Source organism: Saccopteryx bilineata, chromosome 5, assembly GCF_036850765.1.
Source record: "Saccopteryx bilineata isolate mSacBil1 chromosome 5, mSacBil1_pri_phased_curated, whole genome shotgun sequence".
In the NCBI taxonomy this organism is placed as follows: domain Eukaryota; kingdom Metazoa; phylum Chordata; class Mammalia; order Chiroptera; family Emballonuridae; genus Saccopteryx; species Saccopteryx bilineata.
The window spans coordinates 133,646,230-133,663,306 of record NC_089494.1 but is presented as its reverse complement, the minus strand read 5'-3'; the positions used below and the strand labels follow the sequence as shown (position 1 = coordinate 133,663,306).

Here is a 17,077-nt window from a genome sequence, read left to right as displayed (position 1 = left end):
TAGGACTCAATGAAATTCTTTGTTACAGTGAATGCCATCTGTGATGTTATTTTATGAACTATTTTATTATCAATTCATAAAATAATTTCAGGATTGATTTCCATCATTTAACTTGTAATTAGTGGTAGGGACGTGTTTCAGAGGGGAGATGCTTTTTTTTTCCTTGAGAACAGCAACATCCATATAAGTGTACTAAAAGACATTTTTATGTTTGTTTTTTAATTTCTCCTTTATTTTAGAGAACCATTGATTTGTTATTCCACTTATTTATGTATTAGTTGGTTGATACTAATATATTCCCTGACTGGGTATTGATCCCTTGACCTTGGTGTGTCAGTTCGATGCTATAACCAACTAAGCTATGCCGCCGTGGCCCCCCCAGAAGACATTTTGAGTTGAAGGAGAGTAGACAGATGGCTAAGTCACTGTTCACTGCTAGTTTTTTAGAGCAGCCATTTTTGAACTTTTAGTTTTAAGACCTCACGACATTTATGAATATTGAGAACTTTTGTTATGTGGATTTTATTATCAGTATTTACCATATTAAAAATTAAAACCAATAAATTTGAAACATACTTTACTAATTTAAAATTAATTATAAACTCACTACATGTTAGCTTATAATATATTTTTATGAAAAATAGTTCTAAAACTAAGAAAACACATCAGCCTAACCAGGCAATGGCACAGTAATTAAAATACTGGCTTGGGATGCTGAGGACCCAGTTCAAAACCCCAAGGTTTCTGGCTTGAGCATGGGATCATAGACATAACCCCATGGTTGCTGACTTGAGCCCAAAGGTCACTGACTTGAAACCCAAGGTTGGTGGCTTCAGCAAGGGGTCACTGGCTCAGCTACAATGTCCCAATTAAGGCACATACGAGAAAGCAATCAATATACAACTGAAGTGCTCCAGCTATGAATTGATGCTTCTCTTACTTTTCCTGTTTGTCCCTGTCTCTCTTTCTCGCTTAAAAAAAACCCATTTCTTTAATGCCTAACTTAATAGAAGATGCCTAGAATATCATATATGCCCTGCAGTCAACTTTTTTCTCCCCCCCCCCTTTTTTTTTCTTTTCTTTTTTTTTTTTTTTTGTATTTTTTTTTGTTTTTTTGTATTTTTCTGAAGCTGGAAACGGAGAGGCAGTCAGACAGACTCCCGCATGCGCCCCACCGGGATCCACCCGGCACGCCCACCAGGGGGCGATGCTCTGCCCCTCCGGGGCGTCTCTCTGTTGTGACCAGAGCCACTCTAGCGCCTGGGGCAGAGGCCAAGGAGCCATCCCCAGCGCCCGGGCCATCTTTGCTCCAGTGGAGCCTCAGCTGCGGGAGGGGAAGAGAGAAACAGAGGAAGGAGAGGGGGAGGGGTGGAGAAGCAGATGGGCGCTTCTCCTATGTGCCCTGGCCAGGAATCGAACCCGGGACTTCTGCACGCCAGGCCTACGCTCTACCACTGAGCCAATCGGCCAGGGCCTGTGCAGTCAACTTTTTGCAGTCTCAAATCTGTTCAGCCTCTGTGAAAACACTGTGTTCTTATGATAGAGGGAAGAAAGCAGTCATTTTAGTTTTCTTAAGAAAATAGTTTTGATCCTGTGAAATGATCTGGCAGCCCCTCAGAGGTTCCTGGGCAGCACTTGCAGAACTGCTGCTGCTTTGAGTTATAAGTTGGCTACTTCAACAATCCTGATTTAGAAAATTTGTAATGTTTTCAGGCTTTTTTTTTTTGTTCTTAATGTTAGATATTTTTTTAAATAAGAAATTTAATAATTGAAATGCTAATGTGTAACATGGTGACAGTATTGATAAATGTATCATGTACTTGAAATTTGCTAAGAGAGTAATAGTATTTAAATGTTATTATCATTGGAAAGGTAAGTATGTTAGGTGATGGATGTGTTAACCAGATGGGCAAAGAACCCTGTCACATTCTATATATGTGTCAGAACATCCCTGTGTACACTTTAAATAAATTACAATTGTATTTGTCAGTTATACCCCAATAAAGTGGAAAAGAAATACAATGCAACAAAAAAGAAACAACATCTGCTGTTTGCCGCACATTGAGCATTTTAAAATTACACCATTATTTAAAGTTTTCCTCCCACCACTTTAATCTTTTTTTGAGGGTGGAAGTGGGGTAAAGAAAGCTAAAGTTACTGATATGTGATTATAATCCTGTACCTTGGAACACATATCTGTACTAATTAAGATTTATAGGTAAAATCAGTGCAGTGTCATATACCCATGCTCCTCAAGATTTCTGGTCTTTGAACTTTTCACTGTTCTAAAGTTGTGCCAAGATCTAAATTAATTATCTTTAAATAAACTGTTCAGTTGATTTTTTTCCCCCCCTGAAAGCAAGACTTGGTGAGGGAAGCCATATGTCGATACATAACTGTGATGCAAACTCCTTATCTACTCTAGGAAAGACAACCATTCACAGACCATCACTTTGAAGAGCACTCCTGTCCACCTGCTTCAAATCTTACTGTGCTTCTTCAGACCAGACCAGTAGTCTGATGTAACCATTTGCCCAGCAAACCAAAATCTTCCAGATATAGCCAGAGAAGGGCTCAGTTTGCATAATAATTTAGATATAGGGAGCAGTGGGTGGTGAAGAACTTTTTTGAATTTTGCCTTCTGTGATTGCTGCAGGTTGGTGAAGCCTAATTCTAGAAGCTTGGGGGATTAAGCATTAACTCTCCATTAATGGGATAGATTTGGAGGTACGGGACTTGTTCCCAGTAGTTTCATTATTTTGAGATGTAAACTTGAGAGTGTAAACATATTGTAGAATCTGTAGTATTTCTTCAACTGCCATGAAAATTGTTATGACATTTTTAGAATTAGTGTTGATTTTGTGGAAATAATGGAATCGGCAAACCTGATTTTTGATCCCTTTTTTTTTTTTTATCATTTAGTTTTGGGACCCATGGACAATTCAATTCATAAGTCATCTCAGCTTGTTCCTTATTTGGTAAAATTAAGCTGAGTAGGCAGACCATAAAAATTGCTTTTCTCAAGCTTTCTAGTTGTGCCACTCTATACCGTGTATCCAGAAGGACAGGCTACCAAAGTATAATATTATTTCATTTTACTCTCAAAGTTCTTTTGAGCCTGACCAGGTGGTGGAGCAATGGATAGAGCATTGGAGTGGAACACGGAGGACTCAGGTTCAAAACCCTGAGGTCACCAGCTTGAGTGTCACTAGCTTGAGCGCAAGGTCGCTGGCTTGAGCAAGAAGTCACTCGGTTCCCCCAGGCACATAAGAGAAAGCAATCACTGAATAACTAAGGTGCCGCAACAATGAATTTATGCTTCTCATCTCTCTCTCTTCTTGTCTGTCCCTCTCTTGGTCTCTGTCACAAAATTTTTAAAAAACACTCTTTTGAAAAAATAGTTAAATTCATCTGAAGTATACTTGAGATTCTACCAGATTTCCTGAGGCCAGTGCAGGCACTTCCAACATTCACTTTTTGAGATCAGTTCCATAAAAGGTGGGCCTTTCAGATATTTTCTAATGTCGTTCTAGTTTTATAGTGCCTAATAAAATACTTGGAAGAGACTGTATCTAAGAACTTTCCTAAAGACAGACCAGTTTTAGTTACAAGAAAATGACTGATGCTGCCCATTATATTATGTGACACAAGGTTTAGTACATACTTGACCCATCTCATGGATTTTGAAGGTGAAACAAGTTCACAGCCCCTTAAACAGTGCTATGTTTACATTTTTAAATCTTGGTTTTTTTCCCACTAGGTAGTAGTAGATATATTACACTATATGTGATTACTGCTATGCCTTGTGAGCTTGTAACTGACATGCTCTCATGTCATCAAGTCAGTTGAGAGTGAGTACTTTAACCTTCACCCACCCCACTTTCCCAGTGTGACTGAATTTCAGCAATTAAAATTATGGTAATGCAGAATTTTTGTAATGCTTTTTTCTAAAGTCAAGATGTGAAATTAGCATTTCTCTTCCTGTGTCCAATAAACTATATTAATCAACTTAATTTGGTGTTTATAGGGTTTTACATTATCTTTGAAAGTTTTCATAGGCTAAGATCTCTTAAGATATATATGTAGATAATTACATTCTAGATCAGGACACCTTTCTCTTACAAGTTTTTCCCCAAATGTATACTTTGAAAACCATTGACATTCTTGATATTTCATATCAAGTGATTAAATAGTGTTAACACTTTCTAATTTAAAAATATTTTTAAGCCTTATGATTCTGCAGATGACTGGTCTGAGCATATTAGCTCTTCTGGGAAGAAGTACTACTACAATTGTCGAACAGAAGTTTCACAATGGGAAAAACCAAAAGAATGGCTTGAAAGGTATCTGCTCTAAATCTCATTGAACAGTATTTCTTATTCTTAATTCTACAAGTTAACATTGTAGAACATTAAACATTATAAGTTTAGGTTTCTTATAGTGGCATTTATTCTCCTTTTTAATTGCAATGATTGACCCCCATCATCTGTGTTTTTCGTGATTTCTCTTTACCCTAAAGAAAACCAGGACATATTAACTGTCCACAAGGGCCTTGGGAAACAGTGTAATTAATTTAAAAATTTACATTAATCTACATTTATGCATCTTCCTTATAATTTGTAATAGAATGTTTATTTTTCTTTTAGGACTGTATTTCCATCATATATATAGAATTAAAATTGCAGTTTTGGTTGTAGGGTTAATGGCATATAAATAATGGATATAATATTGCCACCAGTTAAAAACATTAATGTTTCATTTGCTGCATCCCATCTGCCAAACCAGTTAAATATTATTAAATACATAATAATCTAGCTATGTTTGGTTCTTTTATTTTGCATATACCATTTTGTTGAGCATCTGGCCAGAAGTGTTCTGTAGACGCATTGTACCTGATATAATTATTATGGGTTTGTTTATTTTTAGAGAACAGAGACAGAAAGAAGCAAACAAGATGGCAGTTAATAGCTTCCCAAAAGATAGGGATTACAGAAGAGAGGTGATGCAAGCGACAGCCACTAGTGCATTTGCCAGTGGAAGTAAGTATTTTTTTCTTTCAAACAGTAATGATGTTTGATTTATTCCTGTAGTTCATGTATGCTACAAATCTAAATGCATAACCACTTATGTATGTAAACTAAAATACAGAGACATTGTATAAGGTTTTCATTATGTTGGATCTTGTTCCTCTGACTTTCACCATTGTGTTGGCTGAAAAAGGAAGGTATGCACAGTGAAATGCAATACACACATGTATTCATTACCATCCTTACTGGTAAGAAAATAAAACTTTATTTTGTAGATTGACTTCTTTTTAAATCAGGAGTTTCTCCTGTATACCCCCCCTACACCCTGAATTATGTACTATTAAACTGGACACTGAAATCTCTTCCAAAACTCCCTGGGTTTCAGTCTAATAACTGAATCAGAGCCACACACAGATAGTTTCATAAAGGTAACTATTGGTGTTTTATGTTTTCAGTGAAAACCTTATTTATATCCTTACTGTATATTTGGAAATTGATTTCAACACGATCATAGGTACATATAACATTTCCATATCATGGGCATACCTTAATGTTCTTTGGAGGTAAGATTTTGTCCAAATGGGACAATATAATTAGTAATGTACATTTGTTTTAAGTTTGAAGCCTATACAAAACATATGTTCCCAGTGGCTTCCCTCATCTAGAGTAAAATTTAAATACCACAGAGATGCCTGGCCTGTGGTGGTGCAGTGGATAGAATGTCGACTTGGAACGCTGAGGTCACCAGTTCCAAACCCTCTGGGCTTGCCTGGTCAAGGCACATAGGACAAGCAAGCAATAAACAACTGAAGCGAAGCAACTATGAGTTGATACTTCTTTCTCACTCTCCCCCACACCCTTGTAAAATCAATAAATAAAATCTTTAAATGACACAGGGCTCTTTATCAAATTTTGAAATTAAATTGTTTTCTAGGAATTCTTAGACTGAAGCATTTGAATCTTCCTCCTGTATTTTAAAATAAAAAAATAGGAGACCTAGGTAGTCTCAGCAGAGGATATCAATATTTTGATGGAAATAATTATTTTAGGTGAAACATCGTAGTTCTGTGGGACTGGATATTTAAGCTATATTTCTTGGAACTTAATTTTATAAGTAAAATTGTACTTAATTTTTAGAAAGCAAAAATGATTTAAAGTACTAAAGTTAGGAAATTGAGAATTTTGCATTTTGAGATGGAGGACTTAGGTTTTAGTCCCATTTCACTTAATATTTTAAGTAACTGACTTTTGATAAATCATTAAAAATGAGAGCTAAAGGCTTTCCTCCTTAGGTTAAAGTAAAAATAGCACCCACCTTCTGGACTTTCTGACCAGTGTTGTGGGAAGGTGTGGGTGGGTATGGAGGAAGAACAGTAAATGGGTATAAAAAGAAATTTATGCCCTGGCCGGTTGGCTCAGCGGTAGAGCGTCGGCCTAGCGTGCGGAGGACCCGGGTTCGATTCCCGGCCAGGGCACATAGGAGAAGCGCCCATTTGCTTCTCCACCCCTCCGCCGCGCCTTCCTCTCTGTCTCTCTCTTCCCCTCCCGCAGCCAAGGCTCCATTGGAGCAAAGATGGCCCGGGCGCTAGGGATGGCTCTGTGGCCTCTGCCCCAGGCGCTAGAGTGGCTCTGGTTGCAACATGGCGACACCCAGGAGGGTCGCAACATGGCGACGTTCAGGATGGGCAGAGCATCGCCCCCTGGTGGGCAGAGCGTCGCCCCCTGGTGGGCGTGCCGGGTGGATCCCGGTCGGGCGCATGCGGGAGTCTGTCTGACTTTCCCTGTTTCCAGCTTCAGAAATATGCAAAAAAAAAAAAAAAAAGAAATTTATTTTATTTTATTTTTTTAGTTACCTGGCTAGGCTTCTCCACTTAGTGACTGATGGGTTTCCAGAGGAAAAAGATCAAAGCCTTATACATCTACTTATTCTTTCCAAAATAACCTGTCATTTGAGTCATTCCTCCTCTGCTGGGGTAGAGTAAGTGAAGGGGATAATTTGAGATCTAAAAGATATATTGATGTAAGTGAAGATATAGTTTTCTCTTTTTAATAAACCATTTTTTAAAGAAATCTAATCAGTTTCATTAATTCTGTGACTCAGAGACGTTTGGAGATACGTACTTTTTTATCTGCATATAAATGTGTTCATACATCTTTTCCAACAAAAATGTAATTATATATTACAGTTTTTAATTCTTTTTTCAATAATGTTTCAAAGATATATTTCAATGTCAGTTTATATTTCTGTTTGGTATATATATTGACTGCATGGTGTTCTGTGCAGAACACCATGTGTTTTGGATGTGTCCTCATTTATGGAATAATCTGTGGATATTTTAGGTGGCTTTTAGCCTTTTCCTATTGTAAACAGTACTTTAATTCATATTTTTGCCCACTTACCTGTCTGCTTCCTTAGCTAAATTTCTAGAAGTGCAAAGAGTGAGTCAGTGTGTCTGTGTTGAAATGTAGTTGAGTGTTACACTTTTTGAGTTTTAAGTAATGCTTGAGAAAGGACCTTGGTTATATTGGGGGTTTTTTGTTTGTTCTTAATTTGTCAACTGAGGTTTATGTGGTGTGGTGTAGTAATAAAATCCCTAAGCCATTTAAGTGTTTGACTTTAGCCAAAAATTAATTGCGAGTTATCCCATATGACCAGTCCATTGGTATTCATGTAGGGTAAGGCTTAACGCTCTGTAATTCTGTCTGCCAATAAAGAAGTGTGTGTGTATGTGTTGTGTGGAGAAATAGATTTTAGAGAGATTTTGGGGTCTTTTGCAGTGTACCAAATAATGTTCTCCACAATCTGTCATTGAAAATTATATGGATAAAATTTTTAATTTGATATTACTGCTACTAGATTATTTTTGTCATCTTTAATATATGCGTTTTAGAGTGATTGCTTGATGGTTAGAGAAACCCTAACTTGGGGTTCTCAGTAATAACACAAATGACATTTGGAGTCAGGTAATTCTTTGCTGTGGAATGCTGTCCTGTGTGTGTTGTACGATGTATTACACCTCCCAGTTGTGACAACAGAAAATGTCTCCAGACGTTTGCTAAATGTCTTTGTTGTGGGTGATGTACAAATAGAGTCAGTGCTTTAATCGTTCTGTAGAGTTGAAATAGGAAACTGGCAGGTATATCTTTCTTAGTTCCTGTATTGCTGCTGCTGTTTTTTTCCCTAAAGTTTATAAGTGTTAAAAGAAATACTATCTAATTTTTCATTGGAGTACTTTTACTTTATGCATTTAGACGGTTATAATCATAAAGAACTAAATGGGAGTTTTCTTGGTGAAAGAAAGAAAACTTCTAGGTAATCAAGTGACAGGATTGGTGGGAATTGGGTATGGTGTTATTTCTGTTATGTCTGTCCCTAAAAGTTTCTATCATAGTGGCAATATATATTTTCAGGAAGAAACTAGTGTAGTATAGTATAAAACTTTTAATAAGTTTTCTGTGCATGCAGGTTGATAGTTGACCAATGAATTAATATACAACAACAGATAAATGCGTTGTTCATTTTCCTGATAGGTAATATATAACACTGAATGTCATTTATCACTGTATTTCCCATGTATAAGATGCTCCCATGTATAAGATGCACCTTAATTTGGGGGCTGGAAATTTGAAAACAAAAACAAAAACACATAAAGTTATTGAACTCAAGTTTTATTCATCATAAAATTCATACACTCCTCATCACTGTCAAAACTCCCATCCATTAGCGTGTCTTTCATCTGTGTCTGAATCAGTGTCATCAACAATGAGTGCAAAAACAAGTGCAAAAAACCCCCAGGATATGCAAGTTAAAAAATCTACAAAAACCACTGTATAAAACACAACCAGTTTTAGACCCCAGATTTTTCGAAAAATGGTACGTCTTATATATGGGGAAATATGCTAAGTCATTAAGTCAGAAGACTATCTTTTGATCTGATTGAAGTTTTTTGACTGTACCTTTTGCTTTGATGTAACATATGTAGGCGTTGTGCACTGATGAGTTAAAAACTGACAAGTAGTTTGAGCATGCTTCCTTCTTTGTGCTGTCCTGGTTTCTAGATTTGGAGGAACTAGGAAGAAACAATACAGTGTTCAACAGGAAGGGCATCCTTTGGTACTATACTGCTCACAAAAATTAGGGGATATTTGATCACTTCAAATGAGCAGTATATTATTACATAGAATGTGCTTTAATCTTAAAATATTTTTCTACTTGGAAACACATGAAACCTACTGTTTTAATTCTTTAGTTACTGATTAGACTTGTTGTTTAAACTAGAGTTTTTTGATAAACACAAGTTTTGTTACAATGATTGTTGAGTTTTCCATACTTTTGTATTCTTTGTGGAGGCAAAAGTACTTAACTCCTGAATTTAAAATAGTTTTTGTGCTTTAAATTGGAAGAGGATCTTTTTTACATAGCATTATCTATACCTTTATTTTGTAACTAATTCTGGTTTTTGTCAGCATTATTAAAATATTAACTGATTAATTCAGTCATTCCAAAATGAGGTCAGTTAAGCCCTAGCACAAACACTTTCAGAGCCCACAAATGAACTATTTCAGTATTCAAAAAGATTAAGCTAACAAAGCTAATACTCTTTCACAGTAGAATCATTGTGGATAATTCAGTTAATTATTAGAATCTAAGATCTATATTTTAGAAGAATGGTTTACTTTTTTAATTCTTTTTTTTTACCTAAAATGAGAAGAGGGGAGGCAAAGAGACTTTCACATGTGCCCAACCGATATCCACCCGGCAAGCCCATCGGGCAATGCTTTGCCCATCTGGGCCATTGCTCCATTGCAACTGGAGCCATTCTAGTGTCTGAGGCAGAGGCCACGGAGCCATCCTCAGCGCCGGGGTCACCTTTGCTCCAATGGAGCCTTGCCTGCGGGAGGGGAAGAGAGAGAGAGAGAGAGGAAGGAGAGTGGGAAGGGTGGAGAAACAGAAGATGGGTGCTTCTCCTGTGTGCCCTGGCTGGGAATCGAACCCGGGACTTCCAAATGCTGGGCCGACGCTCTACCACTGAGCCAACCGGCCAGGGCTGCTTTTTTAAAAATAATTTTATCTGAGTAAAATGTAACTCCATACACTGATTTTTAATGTTCTGTTTGAACAACGGTGTGGTTTTAAAAAATCTCCAGGAAGTGGTAGCCTACTTGAAATCTGAGTACTATAGATCAATTAATAAAGTTGAGGTAAAATTCTTCCAGTATTAGATATTTATATGGTAGTAGTAAAACTGCAGACACTAACTGAGCTTGCAGTTTCATTAAAAGTACAGTTTTGTTGCTCAATTAGCTGATGTTCAAGATAGGATTCTAACGTAATCTTTTTTCTTCCCCTTTCCGTCATTCCAACATCTTTTTTCGAACTGTGAACTAAAGTGGAAGACAAGCATTCCAGTGATGCCAGTAGTTTGCTCCCACAGAATATTTTGTCTCAGACAAGCAGACACAATGACAGAGACTACAGACTGCCAAGAGCAGAGACTCACAGTAGTTCTGCGCCAGTACAGCACCCCATCAAACCTGTGGTGCATCCAACTGCTACCCCCAGCACTGTTCCTTCTAGTCAATTTATGCTACAGTCTGATCACCAGCCAAAGAAATCATTTGATGCTAATGGAGCATCTACTTTATCAAAACTGCCTACACCCACATCTTCTGTCCCTGCACAGAAAACAGAAAGAAAAGGTATGCATTATTACTAGATATGCTGCACGTTGAACTATATAGTTTCTGAGTTTCTAATTATATTACATTATTTCCATTAGCTTAAATTAACTTAATTATAAATTCCTTTTTTAAGTTTTTTAGAATGTTACTGTGTAGATATAGGTCTACCGTTAGCCATATTTGGCTTTTTCTTTTAACTTGAAATTATGAAGCCTCATAACTGTTTTGCCTGACATTTTGAAGTCCAGTATTTATAACACTTAATAATGGCTTGAATAACTTAGCAAAGCCAAATGACTGTCCCTAGAAGTTTGTGTAATTTTTGTGATGATTGTCTTGTTGGTTTAATTTAGAAATTGTCTCAATTTTCTATTAATTAAAATTCAGTATGAAGAGACATTTTTAAAACTTGTCATTTTTATATAATTATTCAACTATTGGTTTTAGTTTGTGAATTAGAAAACTGAGTCGTGGGCCACAAGATAAGTCTTTTTTTTTTTTTTTAAGGATATAGAGTCTTAATGTCTGAAAAGTAGAAGTTATACTTTGCAACCAAAACTATATTTATCCAACTTAGTGCTAATAACCATACCAAGTTCAAAAAGGTTAGAGAAAAATTGTGGCAGCCACTGCTTGGGAGGTGGCACATAAACAGAAGCACAGTGATGGCATAAGTGTATTTGCCTAGACCACTCACAATCCTAAACGTATGCTTTAGAGCAGCGGTTCTAAAGCCATCAGAAAATACATATTTATTATACATTTTTAAATAAAATATGCATTTTCCGATGGCTAGGCAACCCCTGTGTTTTGGTCGTTCAACCCCCACCGGGGTCACGACCCACAGGTTGAGAACCGCTGCTTTAGAGTGTTTTAAGGAACTAAGGAAATGAAAATGCAATAAATAAATTACTGTGAGTAGGCCCATAAGCAGGGTAATTAGCAGGTTGGCGTTAGTAAATGTCAAGGAACCTTCAGATGTCTTAATGGGTTTTGAGAATGCTGTGTGGACATGAGGTTCATCCACACATGGACCTCAGGCCATGTCTGAGCTGGTGTCTCCCTTTCGCCTCCTAAAGTCCAACTTGAGGGCCAAGGATAGGTATGTAAGTCATGTTCACCCTGATGCAGAATTAAATTTACAAAGAGAATTCTTGAGAGATGACAATTGAATCTTTAATGTGATGGTACTTTCTAAAGGATGTTAGGTTTTCCAGTTCTTATTTTACCTTGTTTATTTTAACACTTTTTAGCTTTTACCTCCTTTTTGAAATTCTTTCTTTTCTGTCTTCTGGGATACTGCTACTCTTAAATTTTCTAGTTCACTTATCTTCTTGCCCCTTCAAGACCAGCAGAGTTCTGTGTTTGACTGTGTTGTTTTGTTTTCTTGCTCGTCATGTTCTCTGTTGCTGGGCATTCTTATGAGTGGCTCCCGGGTCTTTTATTTCTGGCTCACATACATACTTTCCTTCCATAAGCACTTGATATTTGTTTCATCTCTGCAGAATGCAATATGTCCCAAATTCCTCTTTTTTTCACAGTTTATTCTGAGCTTCTCAGTAAGTGACAACACTATTTCCCCCAACTATTCTTTGTTCTTCAACATTCTTGCCCACCTGCCCTACCCAGCCGACTACAAATCTTGGCTTCTTCTCTGTGTGTGTTCTTTCTCTTGTTTATGTAACTGCCATTATTGAAACTCAGGTTATCTCTCCTGAACTAAACTGACTACTGCTCTGCTTTCTTTTCACCCAGTCCATTCACTTGTGGTGGCTTCGTTATAAAAATTTTTTTGGATTTATTACTTCCTTGTTCTAAATTTTCTAATGGATTTCATTATCCAAAGGATAAAGTTCATACTTTGTAGTAAGGTTAAAAAGCAAGGATTTGACAGTCTGGTTGCAACCTGTCTTCCTGGATTGAGCTCCAGCAGTCCAATATAAGACATTTCCTATAATTCATCTGTTGCAAATTTATACATTTCTTAGGACATGTTATGTTCTTTAATGTTTTAAGCCTTTGCTTAAAAGAAAGACATTTCTTCCATTCCGTCTGTTAAACTCTTCACTACCCTTTGTTTAAGAGCCAGCTCTAATGTCCTTTGGTTCTCAGCATTAGTTAACCTCTTCCATTTTTTCCCATACACTTTGTGCTTTTGTTTATTACAGCATTTATCACATTATAATTTTAATTCCTTCAATTAGACTGTGTCCTGTTTAGAATTAGATGTTACACTTTTGCGTTTGTACTTTTTTTACCTTCTGCCCTCTCCATGCTTCTTCAGGTACCATTCCTGACAAACCTAGTAATTAAAAATTAACAGTGTACCATGTTTGGTGCAAAGGGTTTAATGTACATTTTAATTTATTCTGTAAAGCAACATCCTGAGGGAGAATGTATTATCTCTTAGATATGAAAAAGACCCTGCACATTGCTGCAGTCTAAAAACATGGTGTTAAGAGGCAGCTTTCCCAAAATCCATATTCTTTTTATAAAACCATAATGAAAGACCCAGCAAATCTATATTAATTTAGACTCCAGAAATTTCTGACAAATCTTAGGTGATTTAACTTGAAATTCTACAAAATGCTTGTTAATCAAACTTTACATAAAACCTTTAGGAAGAAATTCAGTTACCTTGAAATTGCCTATTTAAAAATTCTACAGTTTCCAAGTACTTCTCGAATGTGAACTGAAAATAATATTGTTTCCTTAAATAAGAATTTGGATTTTTTCAGATTACTTTCTAGTTAGTCTAAATTTGTAAAGCACCCATTAATTTGAAATATGTATATTTTCCTCGGAGATATTAATGTTATTATTTAAATTGTGCTTCCTATGGATTCTTCTTACCAGTGTAGTGATTTCCTTGTTTGGATTTTCCTTAACAATTTATTTGAAGCATTTGATAGTTCAAATAAAATTGGTCTCTTGGTCTTCAGTGCTAGTAGGGTAAGTAGTTCTAAGGATGTTATCAGTAGGGTACTGCATTAAATAATATAAGAGCAGGATCTTTCTTAACCACTGATCTAGCCATAGTGCTTTGACAAATATTTGATGTAGATGGATAAATATACTCACAAAAATTAGGGGATATTTCAAAATGAATATGAAGCAATAAAAAAAGTGTTTGATTTCATTTATTAAACAAGAACATCAGAAAAGTGAACAAGTCAAAGAAAGTATGATTATGCAAATGAGATGCAAAATCAACTTTTATTTCATTGGTGAAAATGCACTATACAAAGGCTCAAAGTACTAGAGTATCTGCATGTTCCCTGATCCCTAATTTTTGTTAGCAGTGTAACTGAAAGAATTGTAATGGGTGTGTTAAGGGTTGGGGAAACACCGGCATTGGTCATGGTTTACGAAAATGTATTTGGAGAAAAAGAAAGAGGTTATATGCATCTAATTAAAGGATACCAGCAATAGATTAGATCTGTACAGTGGTCCCTCGCCATATCGCGGTTCACTTTTTGTGGTCTCACTGCATCACGGATTTTTAAATTGTATATATCTAAGTTTGTATCGTGGATTTTTTGCTATGTAGCAGGATTTGTAGTATATAGGTATTTTTATATATTAATTATTTTTGCGGTAAAATAAGCATATTCTAGCCTAAAAATTTAAAACAATATAAAAATATGAATTAAAACATTAAAAGAATATTAAATCGAAATGAAGCCTTAAAAAAAAAATATATAGCCTGACCTGTGGTGGCGCAGTGGATAAAGCGTCGACCTGGAAATGCTGAGGTTCGAAACCCTGGGCTTGCCTGGTCAAGGCACATATGGGAGTTTATGCTTCTAGCTCCTTCCCCCTTCTCTCTCTCTGTCTCTCCTCTCTCTCTCTGTCTCTCTCTGTCTCTCCCTCTCCTCTCTAAAATGAATAAATAAATAATTTAAAATATATATATATATATAAAATAAAAGAAATATAAGGACGCTGCTTTGTGAATTTTCATCTATTTTGTATGGGGGGGAGTTCTGGAATGTACCCCCGTGATAGATGAGGGACCACTGGTATGCCTTTTGAGGAGGAAAACCTAAGATAAATCAAAATCTATCCTTGCTTGAAGGGAAGGGATGCAAATGTGAAGCAGCTTTGAAACTCTTAGATTTTGCAGAGCACAGTTCTTATGTTGGGTAGTGTAAAACAAGGGGAAAGTCGGCTACCTCCTTGTAGATTTTATCTATTAGGGTAACATTAGAACATCTATTGGCAAGGTTAATTTATTGGCCAAACATCTAATAAAGTAACAAACTCTGATGTGCTAAAATATCTAAATCTGATATTTCATCAGTTGGCTCCCCCTTAGTCTATTCTATAAATTGGCCCTAACTCCACTCTCTCTTCCAGATTTGTGAAATTACAAAATAGGAGACATGAGTCCATTTTCCTTTGCTTTGGCCAAATAAGTGCCACGTTAGAAGAGTTTAACAGTCTTAATTAACAAGTTTCTGGTGATTTATTAGCACAGATAAATTTGAAAAGTAAGCAGAATGGCCACAGAAATAGACCTATGCAATGATCTCAAGCTAGCTTCAGAAGATTAATATGTCTGATAGTCAATAGTTACGTGCTATTCTAGTTGTCATCTAATGGGAGGGATGATTATTCATATATTGTGAGGTTAGGGTTAGTCACTGAAATAAGCTTTCCTTTTGTATTTTGATGATATTTGTAGACAGGGTAAAATTCTAATTAACCTAAAACTTTTCACTGTGTATCAGCAGTAAGTCCTTTATAGCTGACCTATAGAAGGCCATTAACTGCCTGTAATGGGTTACATTTAGCACTCTACATCTTTGCTTTAAAATAATTTTTTGTTTCACTATGTACTCATGAAAAATTAGATTGGCCATAAAGTTACTTAAATATTGTTAAATAACTGATTGTGTAAATGGAGGAATTTAGTCTCTTTTAGTCAATAACTTTAAAATTATGTTTTATAACTTGAGGGTTAGGAAGGATCTCTCTACTCAAGACCCAAAAAGGCATTTGCCCTTCTTTTTTCTCCTCTTTTTGTATTTTTCTGAAGTTGGAAACGGGAGGCAGTCAGACAGACTCCCGCATGTGCCTGACCCGGATCCACCTGGCATGCCCTCCAGGGGGCGGTGCTCTGCCCATCTGGGGTGTTGCTCTGTTGCAACTAGAGCCATTCTAGTGCCTGAGGCAGAGACCACAGAGCCATCCTCAGTGCCCGGGCCAACTTCGCTCCAATGGAGCCCTGGCTGCGGGAGGGGAAGAGAGAGACAGAGAGGAAGGAGAAGGGGAGGGGTGGGTAGAGAAGCAGATGGGCGCTTCTCCTGTGTGCCCTGACCGGGAATCGAACCCGGGACTCCTGTACACCAGGCCAACGCTCTACCACTTAGCCAACCGGCCAGGGCCACGACATTGCCTTAAAAGAGAAAGTTGACGTATATATTTGACCACATAAGACATTTAAAACTTGCTTGACCAGGTGGTAGCTCAGTGTCCTGGATGCAGAGCACCCAGGTTTGAAACCCTGAGGTCACCAGCTTGAGTGCAGGCTCATCAGCTTGAACCAAGGGGTCAGTGGCTTGGCTGGAACCTGCCAATCAAGGCACATACAAGAAACCAATCAATGAACAACTAAAGTGCCACAACTATGAGTTGATGCTTCTCATCACTGGCCCTTCCTGTCACTTAAATAAACAAATTAATTAATTAAAGCTTATCTGTGACATACAATAAACAAAGGTTAAATGGTGAATATAAAATTGGGATAAAATATTTGCAATATATGTAATAGTACATTGACAATACATTAAAAATAAAAGCAGTATGAAAAAGGTAATCCAGTAGAAAAGTGAGCAAAGGCTATGAATAGGCAGTTACAGAAAAGGAATTTTAAAATGCCAGACTGACCTTACAGTTACTAAAATTAACTCAAACTGGATCAATGGACCTGATTTCTTAGATGTGGCACCAAAAGTACAAGCAGCAAAAGAAAATAGTTGAATTGGATTTCATTAAAATGTAAAATTTTGTCCATCAGAGAACGCTCCCCAGTGAAAACACCCACAAAATGGGATGAGATTAAAATCCAAAATACAGTGTATAAAATCCTATAACTCTAACAAAATGAAACAACCCAGTTTAAAATGGGCTAAGGACTTGAATAGACATTTTTCTAAAGAAGAGACTTTAATGGCCAATAAGCACATGAAAAGGTGCTCAGCACCATTAGTCATCAGAGAAAGCAAATGAAAGCCATAAGGAAACACCACTTCACATCCATTAGGATGGCTGTTACAGAAACAGCAAAGGAAAATAAGTGTTTTTGAGGATAGAGAGATGGCGGACTTTTCTGTGTTGCAAGTAGGAATGTAAAATGACAATAG

At 36.8% G+C, this 17,077-nt stretch overlaps 1 protein-coding gene across 9 annotated transcripts in view; it reads left to right on the top strand.

Annotated features, from left to right (window-relative positions):
• WAC (WW domain containing adaptor with coiled-coil) overlaps nt 1-17,077 on the top strand; it is a 109,923-nt gene that overhangs the window by 66,885 nt on the left and 25,961 nt on the right. For 7 of the 9 annotated variants that reach the window (XM_066233355.1, XM_066233356.1, XM_066233358.1 and 4 more), the window contains exons 5-7: nt 4,228-4,343; nt 4,927-5,039; nt 10,419-10,727. In XM_066233355.1, the coding sequence (XP_066089452.1) occupies nt 4,228-4,343; nt 4,927-5,039; nt 10,419-10,727 (538 nt within the window). The remainder of the gene's footprint in view (nt 1-4,227; nt 4,344-4,926; nt 5,040-10,418; nt 10,728-17,077) is intronic. The other 2 variants (XM_066233361.1, XM_066233360.1) reach the window with 1 other exon arrangement.